The sequence below is a fragment of the Opisthocomus hoazin genome, chromosome 3 (assembly GCF_030867145.1).
Source record: "Opisthocomus hoazin isolate bOpiHoa1 chromosome 3, bOpiHoa1.hap1, whole genome shotgun sequence".
Classification (NCBI taxonomy): Eukaryota; Metazoa; Chordata; class Aves; order Opisthocomiformes; family Opisthocomidae; genus Opisthocomus; species Opisthocomus hoazin.
The window spans coordinates 105,684,975-105,701,437 of record NC_134416.1 but is presented as its reverse complement, the minus strand read 5'-3'; the positions used below and the strand labels follow the sequence as shown (position 1 = coordinate 105,701,437).

The following is a 16,463-nucleotide window of genomic DNA, read 5'->3' as shown; positions in this document are numbered from 1 at the left end:
TGGTCACTGCTTTTTGTGTTAAGTAGTACATGAAAAAGTTGAATATGTAAGATTACATTTAACCTGCTGGATGCATGGAAGAATAATTCCTTTATGTATTAGGGTTCAGCTCTTTTTCCCTAATGCATTTTTCAGGGTAATAAATTACTATTTTATGCACAAGACGGCTAAATCTATTTTATAGCTAATGCCTTTTTCTTTACCTCATTGTAAATGGGAAATAGCTCAGTTTAAATCAATGGCTCTATGTTGCTGTGGGAACAGGTTTTCTTTCTGGTTTCCTAATACTGTTACGTGGCTGTCATGTTTACTTATAGGAGACATTTTATAAATTCCAGCAGTAGATCCTGAGAGTTTGTGTTGTTGATTATACATAAATTGACCCCTTGCTCACTTGAGTGCCCTGTATGTTAAGTTCACTCCTGATCCCTAACACATGGGTCTCGTGCCTGTGCCCTGGTTATCCTCAGCTTCCTCTGTCGCAACGCAGAAAGCATTGCCAGCTACGGGGGAACAGATGATTCTTTGCCTCCTCAACTCTGCAGCTCTTTGCATTGCAAATATGCGTTCATAATTGTATCCTCAGGAATGGCATGGTTTGGGGTGAGTTTGCCCGTTGGCAGACTTGTGATCTCTTCAGTAGCTGGCATACCTTTTTCTGTTGATTGTTGCTGTTAAGTCCCAGCTGGATACCTGCACGTATAAAGAAGCATCGTCATGTATGCTCACCTTCTTATTATACTCTTCATTATAGATCTTTTCATCACCAGAGAATCCTCTGTGACCACAAATTACACAGCTGAGCTTCCCATCTTTGGGTAAATCGCCGGGGCCAGCACGCCTCTGTGTGAGGAGTGACATTCACAGTGGGAAAACCCACTGACTTTGTCATGATGTCTCCCCAGGGGAGATGCTGAGTAAGGGGACCTGTGGCTAGGCTGGGTATAGCCCTTCTCGTGTCCAAACAATTCGGATCCTGAAAGCTCCAAGCAGCTGCTTTAGGAATGGAACTGGGGCTCCAGTTCAATCTTTGGATTGGCCTCTGGTGCTTGGGCAAAGCGCTGGGGGTATCGGGTACTACTGCAGTGGAGGACTGCAAACTCCAGGGAGGGGGTATTTCAGGCTGTGGAGGGTGACAGTGTTTCAGCTGCATCCGTAATCCTCCTCCTGTGTAAATGTTGTGCCTTCAGAAGCACTTCACTGGTTCTTTTGGAGGATCATTTGTAGTGGAATATATATATTGTCAATAGTGTATATATATTGTCAATCAATTATCAGTATATATATTGTCAATCAATTATCAGTATATATATTGTCAATAGTGTATATATATTGTCAATCAATTATCAGTGTATATATAGTCAATCATAGTCAAATGCTCATGGGAAAAACAAGTGGTATGCTTGGTAGTAGGTGGTGTTCAAGGTGTGCTATTGGTGTAGCTTTCACCATCTGACCACTGTCATGACCAGGGAGGATGCTGACCGCTGTCATGACAAGGGGGGGATGGCGAAGGAGCCAAATGATGATTGACTTTGTCCAACAGGAGTCCAAAGCAGTGCATACTCCAGTAGTTGGTGCTGGCCATAACACCATACCTGAGCGCAGAGAGGACACACGTGCCAAGAGTGGCGGAGCTGCTCGAGTGCCGGTTGCTGTCAGTTTGGTCAATTTGCAGAATGGAGCTCACACTGTTCTAAACTGTTGCTTATATGTTTTGTTTGCCTCTAGGTATCTCTCTGCAAAACCCTGATTAACCTTGCTTTGCAAGGCTTGTCTTATTACCATACTTACGACAGACTATTCCTGGGTCTGAGTATTGCAGTGGGTTTTGTGGGCTGGACGACTTACGTGATTTTGGTGATTATCAAGACCCATACCAATTTGATCAAGACTGTCCAGAGTAATAACAAGGTGGGTTGGAAGCATGTAACCATTTTTTTCCAATCAGTTTTCAGCATTGTATGTATGCTCAGTCTCTCTGTGCAGGAGAGCAAATTGCACACCTTCCACCTCTTTTGACTACATGTAGAAACTGATGTGCTGTGGAGTTTTCTAGCTACTGTAATCCTGCCTGGTGTTACTGTTTGGTCCATTTATTAGCACTGATATTCCTACACTATGTAAGTCTGAATGTGCAATACTGTGCTTTCTCAGTTTCTTCCTGCAGCTATGTATTTTACTAGATACTAATGCAAGTGTAAGCAAACATAGTGATTTAAAACTGAGAGGCTTTTTGTCTTTAACCAGAAGTCAATTTTCAGCATTTATTGTAGTACAGTCACCACTCTGTTGTAATAATACTTATTTGGAGAATACAGACTTCAGACTTCCATTTTGATTTTTGTTCTTTACTGTAAGGCCAAAAACATTTAGCACGTAGGCTATTTTATTCCTGTCCTCTTTGGCAATGTGAAATCAGTTTTCAGAAGTTGTGCAGTCCAGTCATGGTGGTTTTAAAACGTATAACCTGTTTTAATAGAAAGATGAGCTGTGGTTTCACAGATTGGCTCGCTCTCTTGCTCTTTGATTTGCAAGGGTGCGGCAGAAAGACAGACATCAAAGATGAAGGAAGCTCTTTTTGACAAGACTATTACGGTTTGATTTTTCACAAAGTACAAAATCCTAGGAAATTCATTTACTTTCAGTCATTCGTCAGGAAAAGAGCTGCCTCAAAAAGGTGAACAGGCAAAAAGCTGGCAGTTCGTAAGAGAAGGATGAAAGCCTTGAGAGGGGGAGGGGGAGGTCTCCCAGACTTCAAGAATTTGTTTCAGAATAAAAGGAACTGTTTCATTTAGTAATGTAAATGAGAATGAGCACTCACTTAGCATCTTTACTGCCTTCAGTGTATTATTCTGAGAAAATTCCTATCATGCTATCTTGAGGTTTTTACTACTCACTGAAATGAGGTAGTCTTGGCTGTTAATGAAAATGATCAAACGAAATTGAAATGGAAAAAATTCATAAGTGCTGTACTGCATGATTTAGGTTTTCGTTCATCAAATAACTGAGAATAAATAATCTAAGATGCATGTTATGTTAGATACTAACAAAATTATTACAATAAACAGGCTGAGCATTGGGCATATTAATAACGACATTAAGCAAAAATTTCACATTTTTACTTGACGTCAGATTTTCATTTGGTATATTGATTTTACTTGTTGAAGACAAATTTTATGCCAGTGACACTGGTGGAAATAAAAATTAGGTTTCTTAGCTCTTTGTCTGTAGATTTTTTTCTTTCCCCAGTTTTAGTAAGAGGCCCTTTTCTGGAGAAATCTTTTTTAATGTTCCTAAATACTTAAGGAATCACAGTGTGAGGCTGATGCTTCCTATATGGAAGTTATTTGGTTTATAGATAGTATTGGAGCTACTTAGAGAATTTTGCTGAGAAACTAATCTACCTTTGACAAATAGTCTCCTGCAATGCACAGCCTTATGAAATCTGAAAGGAGCCTCTGAATAATGAAACTGCATGTCCTGTATATATCATCTTTAAAAGTTTTTGGCTTCTTGTGCTGCATCTGAATTTTTTTCTTTCAGAATAGTGTGTTCTTTTGTTTACAAGAAGCCTAACCTTTTAATCTATTTTTAAACATGCACAAAAAATGCAAATCTGGTTTCCATTTTGAATGCATGACCAACTGTATTGAACTCTATAATGTTTATGTCTCTAGGTGGAATAAAATGTTGATTGTATGCGTTTCCTCATTCAATGATAAATTATATTGCGTGCATATCATAGCTATACGGATTCATTCTGTCTGTCAGCAAACGTAAAATTTGAAACTAATAAAATTGCATTGGGTCAGCTTTTTATATAACACTTTTTCGTACTTTAATGGCATATCTTAGCAGAAATTCTGTCTTAAAAATCATTTCAAATTTGCATTGGCTGTCAGTTTAGATCAAGGCAGTTGTATGTCAGTTACGAGAGGGGACCGGAAAAAATGTTAATTCGTCCATGTGAACTGCTAATTGAATGTCTCCTCCGCATAAGTGGTGTATCTGTGTACATAACTTGTTCAAAGAAACTGGCATTTGTGTAGACGCAAACAGTGTACCTGCACAATACACTGAAGACTGCTCAGTCACTAAAGCTGCCTTTGCTATGTCAGGTTGCAATATATAACTTGTTTATTTGAAACTTGTACATAACCTTCCCTCACCAGTAATTCTTCTGCTATCTGAATGTCCCTAACTAAGGAATAGTAGTTCAGACAGAAATGTTTCACAGAATCACAGAATAGTAGGGGTTGGAAGGGACCTCTGTGAGTCATCTAGTCCAACCCCCCTGCCGAAGCAGGGTCACCTACAGCAGGCTGCACAGGATCTTGTCCAGGTGGGTCTTGAATATCTCCACAGAAGGAGACTCCACAACCTCCCTGGGCAGCCTGGGCCAGTGCTCCGTCACCCTCAGAGGGAAGAAGTTCTTCCTCATGTTCAGACTTGGCATTTCCTAACAACAAATAAATACATGTTCGTTGCCTTTGTTCCTAATTTTGATTATGTTCATGAGATTTTAGAGCTTTATCAAATCAGCTAACAGTTCAAGTTCAACGCCTCACGCTTGACCGAGGTACCATCTGAAATGAGCTACTAGTACATTGAATTCAAGCACAAGAGGAGCTTGCCTACTGTTTCATAATTTAAGATAGAATAAATATAGTCTCACAGAACATTTGCTGTCTGCCACATCACTTTCAATGGTATAATCATACAGAAACAAAACTTTGAAATTAATAAAAGTACACAAATGCTTTGCACAGACAGGAGATTGCTGCTACCTGATGGTTAAGGGCTAGCTGACCTGTCTAAGATTACCCATTTAAAAAATTTCCTTTCTATCTTAGATCTTCCTCCTTACAGCTGTCTCAGTCCAAGCACGTGTTTCTGTGAGCACCTGTTAAGGAGAATGTTCTGATCTTGTATGTGAATTTTTTTTTCTTTTTTTAGAAAAGCCCAAAGCTGGCCTTGTAGGTTAAGATTAAATATGATAACAGTTCCAGTTGTGCTAGGAACCTTTCAGTGCTGTGTGATTCTACTCCTCTGTGGTGTTTTGAAATTGTAGGTGCTTTGAGTAAGGCCATCTCTCCTGTGGAAGGTTGGGCACAAATTTCCTGCAGTCCCTAAATCCTGAAGGGTTGTTTTTTTCTAGCAGGAGTTAATGCTTTATATTTTAATGTAATCAGTTGTCTTACAAATGTCTCAAGCAGGAAGAGGAAACGTGCTAATGGAATTTTCATTAAATGTTTTGACTGTAATGCTCTGAACTTGGACTCAAAAGGGTATGCTCCAAGTCTGTTTTTAGACTATAAATTTGGGAGTTCTTTTTTCCAAGACCCTTAGCATCTCTGGCTTCCACTGGATTTCAAATATCCATAGAACATAAGAACATCGCGTACGTTGGGCTTCCAGGTTGTACAAGCGTGCCTTGCTTGTATGGATTTTACTGCAGGACCTTATAAAGAGATGTATTTAGGATTAGATCTTCAAATCTTACTGTTGTTTTTTTTTTATCTGGCTGGAAACAGTGTCCAGAGTTGCGTACATAGACACAAGGCAGCTTGAGTGGCTGTGTTAAAATAACATTTGCTTTACTGTGTAACTAACAAATGGGAAATAGCATGTAGTTTGAAACAATTTGTTTCTGTTTCAGGAATGTTTGTCCAACCATTTGTTTTTCAGGAATCTACTGTTCTCTTCTACGGTTTTGCCTTTGTTGGAATGATAATAGCTTTTTTCCTGTTGATTCAAACATGTCCTTGGACATACTACGTATACTGTCTCTTGCCAGTACCAGTATGGTATGCAGTTGTGAGAGAGTAAGTAAAGAACACGTTTTAAGAGAATGTTTTATAAACCCAGATCTGTGCTTCCTTTTTCTTGAGAATTAAATTTTTCCCATAAGTTTGGGAGAAAAAAATTAGATAAAATTTTATTAAGCTTCCTGAAATGCTTCCTGAGGACTGGTTTATAATTCACTTGACCTAGAGTAGTTTCCACATTGACTGATACAGCTGCCAATTCTAGAAGATGTCTTTTCTCTTAGCAAAAATAAATTAATGTCTTTCCAAGATGAAATGTTTTTAGTGTTCTCGTAATTGTAGCAAAAGGCTGCTAAAATCTTGGGCAAATACCTGCAGCAGCTGACTTCTTTTGTAAAATGGGACAAGTTGTTCCTTTTCTTCAGTAATTTTGAAATAATCTGATCCTGCAAAGTGTCAAGTGTGCTGAACTCCAGCTGCTTTTGGAGAATGTGTGCTAGTCATGTTGAAGATTGTGCTCTGCTATTGAAACAAACTTGTCTTATTTGGGTTTCTTTTTACTCCAAATCAAAAAGTACTTGTTAACTTCTGAATTCTATTACTTACCTAATCTACTGGCAATTCTGTAGATACCAGCGCCACATTATTCAGAGAAAATGAGATGAACAGCAGTTAGATAATGAGCTGCCTCATTAAACACTAGAAAAGCCAACTGAGGATGTTTTCCTCTCTCTAAAGCTTCTGAATGTTTCATCAGTTATGATGGACATTAAGCACAGCATAACCAAAAATGTTCATAAACTCAGAGTCGATTTGGATAGAGAGTAATCTGAAGCTTGTCCAAATAATGGCGAAGATGTGCCAGAAATGGGAAGGGAAAAAGCTGCAGGGTTTTATTGTAGATTTTATATCAAGTAAACCTGGGCAGAACGAGCCTTAGGCCATCACCCACTCTGTTTCTACACAGCGGGCAGGGTCAGCAGTACCTGAAACATTTCTTGTGCTCTTACCGCCTCGCTGCCCTATTTTACCTATAGGTAAAATCCTTTATTATTTCTGTTTTTTAAAAATAATGACTATCTTGTTCTATCATTTTGAACAGACTTCCTGTTATTCGAGACCTTGCTGCAAATCTCTTGTCACTTCGTATCGGTCAGTCTATAGGATTCCTCTTGGTTTGTGCACTTGGGATTGAAATACTAGTAAGTATTTTATCTTTATGTATCAACAGGCTATCTCACTGCTAACATTCTACTTCTTTGATGAACTGTAAGTTTTCTTAACGTGCTTGTTTTTCAGTCTTCTGTTGGATTATTATTATTATTATTATCATTATTATTAGGTCTTCAGCTTTTTCTACCGCTCTACACTTACTATTGGTCTCCTTGTCTTCGCTGGCTGGCCGGTGATCACACAGCTATGGGTACAAGCAAAGGTACTGTATTTCTTTGCTTAAAAAGAGCATTTTAAGTGGCTAATAGCTGATTGCATCTTAGGATGTTGGGACTGGTCTCTTTGGAATGCTGCTTTAGATTCTTTTTCAGTTAGGCTCTTACACTGATCTCTGTCATGAGCAGCGTGTAGCAAGGCAAGGGAGTTTAATATAATCTGGATAGATCTGTTATGCGAGATAAGTAATCATGCTGTTTAAGAATTTTGGGGTATCTAAGATTTTGCTCTCAGTTTTTTGTTGTTAATGATAACTAAAAAAAGCTGAACTTAAATTATATTTCATATGATTTTATCAAATTGTCACAGTGACAGAAGTGTTGACATGCACGATTGGTGAAACACCATTTAAGTAATATGGTCATTTATGGAAAAAAAAAAAGATGGTAATTGAAAAATGCTTGTCAATTCGTTCTTGTGTGCAATCGGCTGGCATGCATCATTCCTCAGAGGCAGCTTTCTGTACTGCTTTGCCCAGGAAAAACTTCACTTTTCTAGGGTGTGAAGTAGCACAAGCTTTCATCTAAGAGACATTTCTTCCACTAGTTTATTCAAACAGCTCTTATTTCACAGGGTATCTAAAACCTAGAGTTCTGTGGTAACACTGACATTTCAATTAAAACAAAAATTGGAGTCTTTGCAAGAACTGTCAAGATGGAGGCTTGTGTTTGTTTATTTACAATTTGTTTACTATGTTTGAGTAATCAAGTAACCTGTCTTAAAGCTGGGTATACACAGAAGATGTTTTGTAGCACTGAAAACTTCTTTTCAGGAACTTGAATCTGACTTGAACTTGAAAACTTTAAGTGATACAGCTCTTAATGTCCATAATTAGAGTAAAATACCTGGGATAGATGGTTTTTTTTTCCTCCTAGCAAAGAATTTAGAGAACTACTTAGACGATTATGGTGGTTAAATGAAATGGCATTCAGATTCAATGACTGGAAAATGTTACCGTCTTGCTAGTGAGTAGGTGATTAGTTAGCTGCTGCAGACTTCTGACGAGAGTAGTTTTACTCCTTTCTTCCATAAGGTTACTGATCAACTTTCTGGCAACTGCAATGTGTGTGAAGGCCACGCTTTGAGAAAGTGCCTTTAAGTATAACTTAGCTTTAATTCACATTGTCCTTGATAGGATCTTGACAGCTGGGTAAATGAGATTCTTTTCTGTATTAAATTGAAATACTGTAATACCAATGACCCTGTGCCCTTTTTTCAGTTAATTTTACTCCTGATAGATGCAGGGGTTTTTTGCCTGTGGGAGATGCTAGTAGCCGTTAGTAGTTCGCTGTAGTATTTTTTTCTGATTAGACAATTATCTGTCCATATGACCTCTGAAAAAAATTCCATTTGTTTTTCTTCTTTTAGATGACAGCATTGATCTGGACTCTTCTGTGTGTGCTCCTGGCAATCTTTCCTTTAATGCCTGTTGTAGGAAGAGAACCAAACATTCCTCTGGTGTAAGAATCTCACATTGTTCTTTAAACTTTTTATTTCCCTTTTTGATATTCAAAGTTTAGGCTGACTTTTGATATATGTGAAGAATTGTATTATTGAAAGCCAGCTGAGACAGGTATTGAAATTCAGAATTTAAATAGCATAGTTATAGAGACCTCAGTTATTCACTAATGTGAATGAGAATAGACTTTTAATTCTTTTGCCACATCCATTTGCTCTTTGCGTTATTCTGTAATTTCTTGTATAGGGAAACATTCCTCAATAGAAAGATTTGCAAATTTTGCATGAAAATAAAGGTCATCCTTAAGGGAGGGGCTTCACTGGCGTGCAGACATGTTAAATAGCACTGACACATTTGAAAAAGAAAATTTATTCAAAAGCAATTTACTTTGACAGCATCTTTCTGAATTCCTCCATCTAATTTTGAATAATCTGCCTTTGAACAGCACTCTGTACCTAGTGAGATGTTCAGGGAAATGGAACAAATAGGACAGGCAGAGCTCTCTTCTTCCTTGGCGTCTCCTTTGTCTCTTCTTTTTCCACTTCTGCTTCTCTGTTCTGCATTTTCCTGTCCGCTGTGGCTTGTCTGATTTTCTGCAGTTGTTGATTTTCATTTTTTTCTGGTACATATTCGTTGTCTATCCCTCTCCTCTTGCGAGCTGCTCTTTCATCATTCAAGCATTCTGTCATACCTGGGTGCAGTCCAGGCGGTTGGCCTGAAGGCCTTAGGCTTGTGGTATCGTTGTCCTGACAGCAGAGAGAGACTTGAGCTGACCTAGAGTGCAGCGGCTCTTTCTGCTGCCTGGCAGAAGATACCGTGCCCCACCAGAGCTGGGGCGCCTGATCCTCAGTAAAATACAGAATTTGAGCCGTAATATGCGATTGCAGATAGAATCATGAGCCCAGATATTTCCAAAATTATTGATATTCTGCTTCGATTTTTTTGCTGTGATTTAAATCTATCTGTTGAAAACACTTGTTAGCCTTGACGCTTGGGCACATTAGATTCAGGACAGATTTGCTTTGGCTGTATTACAACCTCTCAGCTGTATATACGCATGTATGTATTTCTGCTCATCCAAACTGAAGCTTTTTATTCTTTAGAACCTGTAAGCACAGCTTAGAAATCAAAATGGAATTAAATTACCTTCAGATCTTCCTCCCTGACACTTGTTTACATTCACCTTACCCAGGCTGTACATCTTCCTATTTATTCTTCTAATGAAGCGTTGTGCCTCTGAAACAGTTTGCGCCTGTCTGAGTCTTGTCAAGGGAGTTTTGAAGCTGAAAAGGCTTGAAGCAACAGTTAAAAATATATGTATATGTGACACTTCAGGATATTGAAGACAAGGAGATGCTGGGAGAGAAAATGCAGGAGGGAGAAATTAAAGTGTCAGTGAGGAGTAGGTGAATTTATTAAATCTGTTCTTGAGCAGTGGCACTATATGTTAGGTCAGGACTTCTTCAGTACATTAATAAAACTTGTGTGGTACGAATAGGAAGCTCCTGACTCAATTCGGTGATAAAAAGGAAGCATACGGGGGGTGAAAGCAGGGTCAGATGACCCAGGAGGAACATAAAGACGCTGTCTGAATATGCAGGATAGGTTAGGAAAGCCAAAGCTCTGCTGGAGTCGAATCTGGTGTGGGATGTAAAGTGCAGCAAGACGGCGTACAGCAGCAAAGGGAAGACTAGGGAAAATGTGGCCCTGCTGCTAGGTGGGTCGGGGACCTGCTAATAAAGGACATGGAAAAAGCTGAGGCCTTTTTTTGTCTCCGTCTTCACTGGTAAGGCTGGCCATCAGGAACCCCAGCCTTCAGACTGCTGAGACCTGTGGGAAAGTCTGGAGCAAGAGATAAGCTTAGTGGAAGAGCATCAGGCTAGGGAATGCTTAAACATCTTGGACATGCACGAGTCTGGGCCCTGATGGGATACACCCAAGAGAACTGAGGGAGCTGGCCAATGTCGCCGTGATACTCTGTGTAGAGTGGTGGCAGCAGCTGGTGGGAGAGGTTCCCAAGGACTGGAAGAAAGCAGATGTTGTCACTGCTACCTTCAGGAAGGGCAAGACAGGATCCAGAGGGCTACAGGCCAGTTAGCCTCACCTCAATCCCTGGAAAGGTACTCCAACTAATCCTGGAAGTGAACCATTTCTAAACATGTGAAGGACAAGAAGGTGGTTTGGAGTAGTCAGCATGAATTTGTGAAGGAGGAAAATATGCTTGACAAACCTGGTAGCCTTCTAAGGTGAGAAGACTGGCTCAGTGAGCCAGGGGAGCGCAGTGAATGTTGTTTATTTTGACTTCAGCAAGGGTTTTGGTACTGTCTCCCATAACATCCTCATATGCAAACTGATGATGTATAGGCTAGATCAGCAGACAGTGAGGTGGACCAAACAGTATCTTTTTTTCCTGTGTTTGTGTGATCAGTGACGATGTTCCTGTTAGTCTTGCTGTTGTGTTTAAAAACAACTATGTATTTGATAGTAATGGTGGTTTAATTACCCTGTTAGGTGACAAATTTGACAGACCTTGAAGCCACCAACTTTAGATCACTGATCGCTGTTACTACTTTGTTCGGAATATTGTTTGGATGTAATTGAAAGTACCTAAAAATAACAGATGACAAAATGGAGATTTTTTTTTTTTTTTTTTTTTGGTCACTGACACGAAAAGAGCATGACTGTATTTGTAGATGGCAAGCTTGTATAAAAAAAATCCAAACCAAAAACCACCTCCCTAAAGAAAGAAAGACCACTACAAAAAAAAAAACCACACAAAAAAAAAAAAAAAACAACCAAAGAAAAAAACCCCCACACTTGATTCTGATTTGGATTTTGTTTTTCTAAAGCTGGATGTTGAAGTTTTGTTAACGTATTAAGTCTTGATACTGTAATGAATGATTTCCTCTTAGTGAAGAACACTTCTATGAAAATTTCCTGAACCTTTTGCTGGTATATCCTGGGATTTTATTGTTCTTTTGTTTTTACAGAATAGCAGCTGGTTTGCTGACTCTCTTGGTCTCTTGCTTCTCACTGGCATCTCTTTGTAAAAGTGAAAATAGGTACAGAAATAAAGGAGATCTGAAAGTACATTTTTATCAGGTCAGTTGCTACTTTTCGGTATTTCTGTTAGAGAGGGTTTTTAAGTGCAAATTTCTACATACTTTCTAAGAACAGGTTCCTACCAAGGCCACAATTCTCAAGCAGAAAATGATTGTTCATGAGTTTTCCCCTTGACTGTTTCAAGAGGACCATGTGCTTGTGGTAATAGGCATTTTTGAATATCATTACGCTGTGTTCCGGAAAGCTGATCGTGTGCGTATGTATGTGTATTGATACATAGATGTGCATACATATTTTGATGCTCTGCTTGGAGAGTTTGAGAGTTTGTCCTGCCTTCAGTCTGTGTACATAACTTTCAGTGACCTTTGCAGGAACTGCACATGCACACTAAGGACAGGCTTGCTGGGTGAGGGGGTTCTTTCCAAGTTTCTGACTGTTGGATAATCATGTGAGACTGATACTGAGCTGGTTTTCTGTTGGTTAAATCTTCTTTCAGATGAAAGATGAGATTTTTTTTCTCTATAGCTTCATGAAATAGGTAGATCTTTTCATAGTAGGTGCTAATTAAGTTCTAGAGAACATTGAAGAGTCTAATAATACCTTGCATGTCTGCTGTCCTCTTTTTTTAAAACTTATTACAAGATAATGGTTTTATTTCAAGACCAGCTTTATTTGTTATGACTTACGTGATGGAGTTTCTTCCTGAGCTAAGCAATGCATTCATTATATCAGTGATTTAGGTATGGAGCTCAAATTGGTTAAAAGGAGGAGGGGAAAGAATAATCACAGAATTGGAATGGAAGGGACCTCTGTGGGTCATCTAGTCCAACCCTCCTGCCGAAGCAGGGTCACCTACAGCACGCTGCACAGGACCTTGTCCAGGCGGGTCTGGAATATCTTCAGAGAAGGAGACTCCACAGCCTCCCTGGGCAGCCTGGGCCAGGGCTCCGTCACCCTCAGAGGGAAGAAGTTCTTCCTCGTGTTCAGACGGAACTTCCTGTGCCTCAGTTTGTGCCCGTTGCCCCTTGTCCTGTCACTGGGCACCACTGAAAAGAGTTTGGCCCCGTCCTCCTGACACCCACCCTGCAGATATTTATAAGCATTTATTAGGTCCCCTCTCAGCCTTCTCTTCTTCAGGCTGAACAAGCCCAGCTCCCTCAGCCTCTCCTCATAGGGGAGATGTTCCAGTCCCCTCACCATCCTCGTAGCCCTCCGCTGGACTCTCTCCAGTAGCTCCTCATCTTTCTTGAACTGGGGAGCCCAGAACTGGACACAGTACTCCAGATGGGGCCTCACCAGGGCAGTGTAAAGGGGAAGGAGAACCTCCCTCGTCCTGCTGGCCACACTCTTCTTGATGCACCCCAGGATCCCATTGGCTTTCTTGGCAGCCAGGGCACACTGCTGGCTCATGGTGAATACTCATGGCGCATAATGAATGCTTAAAATGCCTTTACCTGAGCGCACATGCATCTGTAATGTGCTGGTGGTTTCTCTTAACTTTTCCAGCTTAACTGCAGAAAAGAGGTATCGGTTCCTTTCCTAAGCATTTGGGACAGATATTTTCAGTGTATACTCAGCAGTGGAGGGAGTGAGAGAGCAGCTGGGTGGGCATCTGGCAGCCAGCCAGCGTCAACTCACCACACAACTGCTGCAGCGTCGCACGCGGTATAACTTTGTGGAGAAGCTCACAAATGGTGATGATGATGAAATAAACACGTAGTCAAAAAGCAATGCCAGATTACTCTGGAGCCAACTTTAGAGAATCAGGAAATTCACTCACAGAGGCCAGAGAGAACACCATTTTCTCTTTGCCAGCAGTTTCGTAGGTGAACTCTAGTTTTTGGTGCACCACTGAAAACACTGCTGTTTCCATTGGTTGATAACGCTGGCCCAACTTATTATTCCTAGGAGATTTGAACTTCGTTTCAGTCCAAGGTGGTCAGTTCGTTAGTTTTCTTCTCTAAATTAGGAGGAGAAATAAACAGTAGGAATCCATGCCATATCAATGGAACTAGAGGACAGGAGGAGTGTTTTCAGCCAGCCTAGTGTAGGGTCCAGCTGATGATGCTGTTTCTACCATTCTCTCCAGGTGCTGTTGTCATGTTAGATACTTAGGAGAGCTCCCAGCCAGAGCTGCTGGCAGAGAGCTGTTGGGACTGCAGATGTCACCCTTGGTTTCCTCTTTTTAGCTGTGATCTACGGATGAGTGTTTGATCTCAGAGGCCAGCTTTTAAACTGTTCAAGAGTAATCTCTGAACTTCAAAGAGGGTTGTGAAGGGGGAAAGAAGACACATTCTTAGCTGGAGACCTCAGTTTGCATATCCAAGTTGCTTCTGCGCTGTTCCACGGTCCTGGAGATGTTGGTGAAAGCTGAGAGCAGTTTGAATGTTACTTAAACTGTGAACACTGGAGTCTGAAAAGCAGATGCTGAGCACTTCCCAGGACACTAGCGTAGACCTAGCAGCAGTAAATTGGGTTTGCTAATGTGCCTAGGTCATCACAAGTCTTTCAAGGCACAAGATATGTTATGGGAGATGACACAAAGTGAGTGCAGAGGGACTTCACCAGTGGCTAGGGGATAGCAGAGGGATTACCAGAGCTCATGACGCTAAAAGAAGTTGAAAAGTTATATCAAAGGGGGAAGATCTGGCCTGAATACAGCAAAAGCATCGGTGATAAACACCAAGGTCTAAAAGGGGCCAATTCCCTGAACTTTTGAAGGTTTAATGCTTTGACCCAGCTTATTGTTGTCACACAGAAATGCAAGTTACATGTTCCTGTGGCCTGAAATTAAATAGAAGCAGCACATTTTGAGCACCTGTGAAACCGGGCCAAACAAGGATGCTGACTGCGAAGCGTATCCTCTGGGCGGGTACCACTAGGTCTCACTGCGCCTGGCAGGGAAACGGCAGCTATTCATATGGTAAAAAGTGGTGGATGTGAACACTGTGGAGTTGCTTTGCACTAAAAAAACCACAACAGCAATGATATCTTGTAATGCAGTTTTAAAGCACATGTTTGCAGAGTGCCGTGCATGCTTGATTTGCCTTTTAATGGAACTGGGGAGTTGTGAATAAATAGCAGTAACTGAAAACTTGGCTCAAGTATTTTCCTGGATAATTGTCGTCTTTCAAAAATAAATGACTCATGGAGTAATTTTCCTAAGGTTTTTTGCACCTACTTGATGACTGAATGGTGTCTCTTGAATTAGTCAAGAAAAAAAACCCCTCTTCAGCTTCACTGCTTCTCCAAGCTAGAGGCCTGTTTTTGAGGTGGTTCAGACAATTTCATCTGCTAAGATTGCAGCTTCTTTCCAGCTCTTAAAATCCACCTCCAATCTGTTCTGCTGCTGCCCTCTCTCCTTACAGGAGCTGTGCTGCCCATGCAGAGCTCTCGCCTTAACTGTGCTTCCCCAGCACCCTGTACCTGATCCTGCAGCAAAGCCAGAGGTTCTGCTAGCTCTTCGTGGTCACTGTTTGAGGAGAAATGCTCCTTGAAAAACTGGGGACGTGTGTTTTCAGTGGTTCACGTGGGTGTTTAAGTCGTTACACTTGTCAAAGAGCGTATCATGTCAAATCAGTGATCCAGGGCTCTTGTTTAAACTATTTAAAAATAGTACAAATTAATAATAATTAAAAAAAAAAAACAGAAGGAAGTTCTAAAAAGCATAAATTGTAGAAAGCTAGAAATACTCGACACTACATATCAGACTTCCTGTTGCGTTGACTCCAATGAGGTGTTTATGCAACTCTAAGGCATATTTACATATTTAGTATGGGATGGCTGAGATCCATGCATTAATTATGTATTGAATTATCTGATTTCTTCTTTCTAGATGTTCAGTATTGCACTTTCAACATATGTTGTCAGCAGTACCCATGACAGTCTTAAGAACAAAGAGGGATTGCCTGTGTTGAATCAACTTATTAGCTGGATAACTCTAGGTAAGAACATCTTCCCTCCCAAGCTTGTGTGCTGATAGTTTGTGGGGCTTGGGGTTGGGTGGGAGACAGTGACGCTTTTTTTATTAAAATACTACTTTTGCACAGATTCCTTTATTTGACTTGTAGTAGCTCTTCCATGTGTTCACTATTCTTTCTTAAGTGACGTGTTCTGAGGAATGTGTAACAAAGTCTTCTCAAATATTACTCCTTTGTAGGTTTGTAATAAAATGCAAACAACTTAGATAAAACTACTTGTAAATCATTTTGTTTTGAATATTCTGAATATCTTGAAGACCCCTTTTAGGCATGTAGTGGTATAAATTCCCTTTTTGTTTCACTTGGAGCCAGATGGGGGTGGAGTGAGATATGTTCTGCAAGCAATCCAGTTAAGCATAGGGAAGCCAGGAAAGGTTGCTGCTGTATTTCAGTGGAAACTTGAAGTTGCAGCTGATGGTGGAGACCCTTGGGGTATGGAAGTATTTTTTAGAGCTGCCTTGCAATGTACCTGTGAACTAATAATGCTAATGTGTGTTTGATATCTGTTAGAACCTAATTATTAAAGAAAAAATAATTTTTAAAGTCTAGGGATTTTTCACCATTCTAAAATTAAAATCTTAGGATGAGTAAACAGGGCAAATGTAATTATCACTGAGGATATGCAATACAGTAAAGCAATACCTTTCATGTTTCATCTATAAAATAATTACTGTAGGGCTCCATTAGAAAGTGTTAAGCATTGTTTATCCCTGAGTGATCTGGCATGTGGGATTTGTTTAG

At 40.2% G+C, this 16,463-nt stretch overlaps 1 protein-coding gene across 3 annotated transcripts in view; it reads left to right on the top strand.

Annotated features, from left to right (window-relative positions):
- PIGN (phosphatidylinositol glycan anchor biosynthesis class N) overlaps positions 1-16,463 on the top strand; it is a 99,346-nt gene that overhangs the window by 56,741 nt on the left and 26,142 nt on the right. For all 3 annotated transcript variants that reach the window (XM_075417153.1, XM_075417152.1, XM_075417154.1), the window contains exons 14-20: positions 1,732-1,914; positions 5,692-5,828; positions 6,874-6,973; positions 7,114-7,206; positions 8,589-8,680; positions 11,670-11,781; positions 15,578-15,686. In XM_075417153.1, coding sequence (XP_075273268.1) covers positions 1,732-1,914; positions 5,692-5,828; positions 6,874-6,973; positions 7,114-7,206; positions 8,589-8,680; positions 11,670-11,781; positions 15,578-15,686 — 826 coding nt within the window. The remainder of the gene's footprint in view (positions 1-1,731; positions 1,915-5,691; positions 5,829-6,873; positions 6,974-7,113; positions 7,207-8,588; positions 8,681-11,669; positions 11,782-15,577; positions 15,687-16,463) is intronic.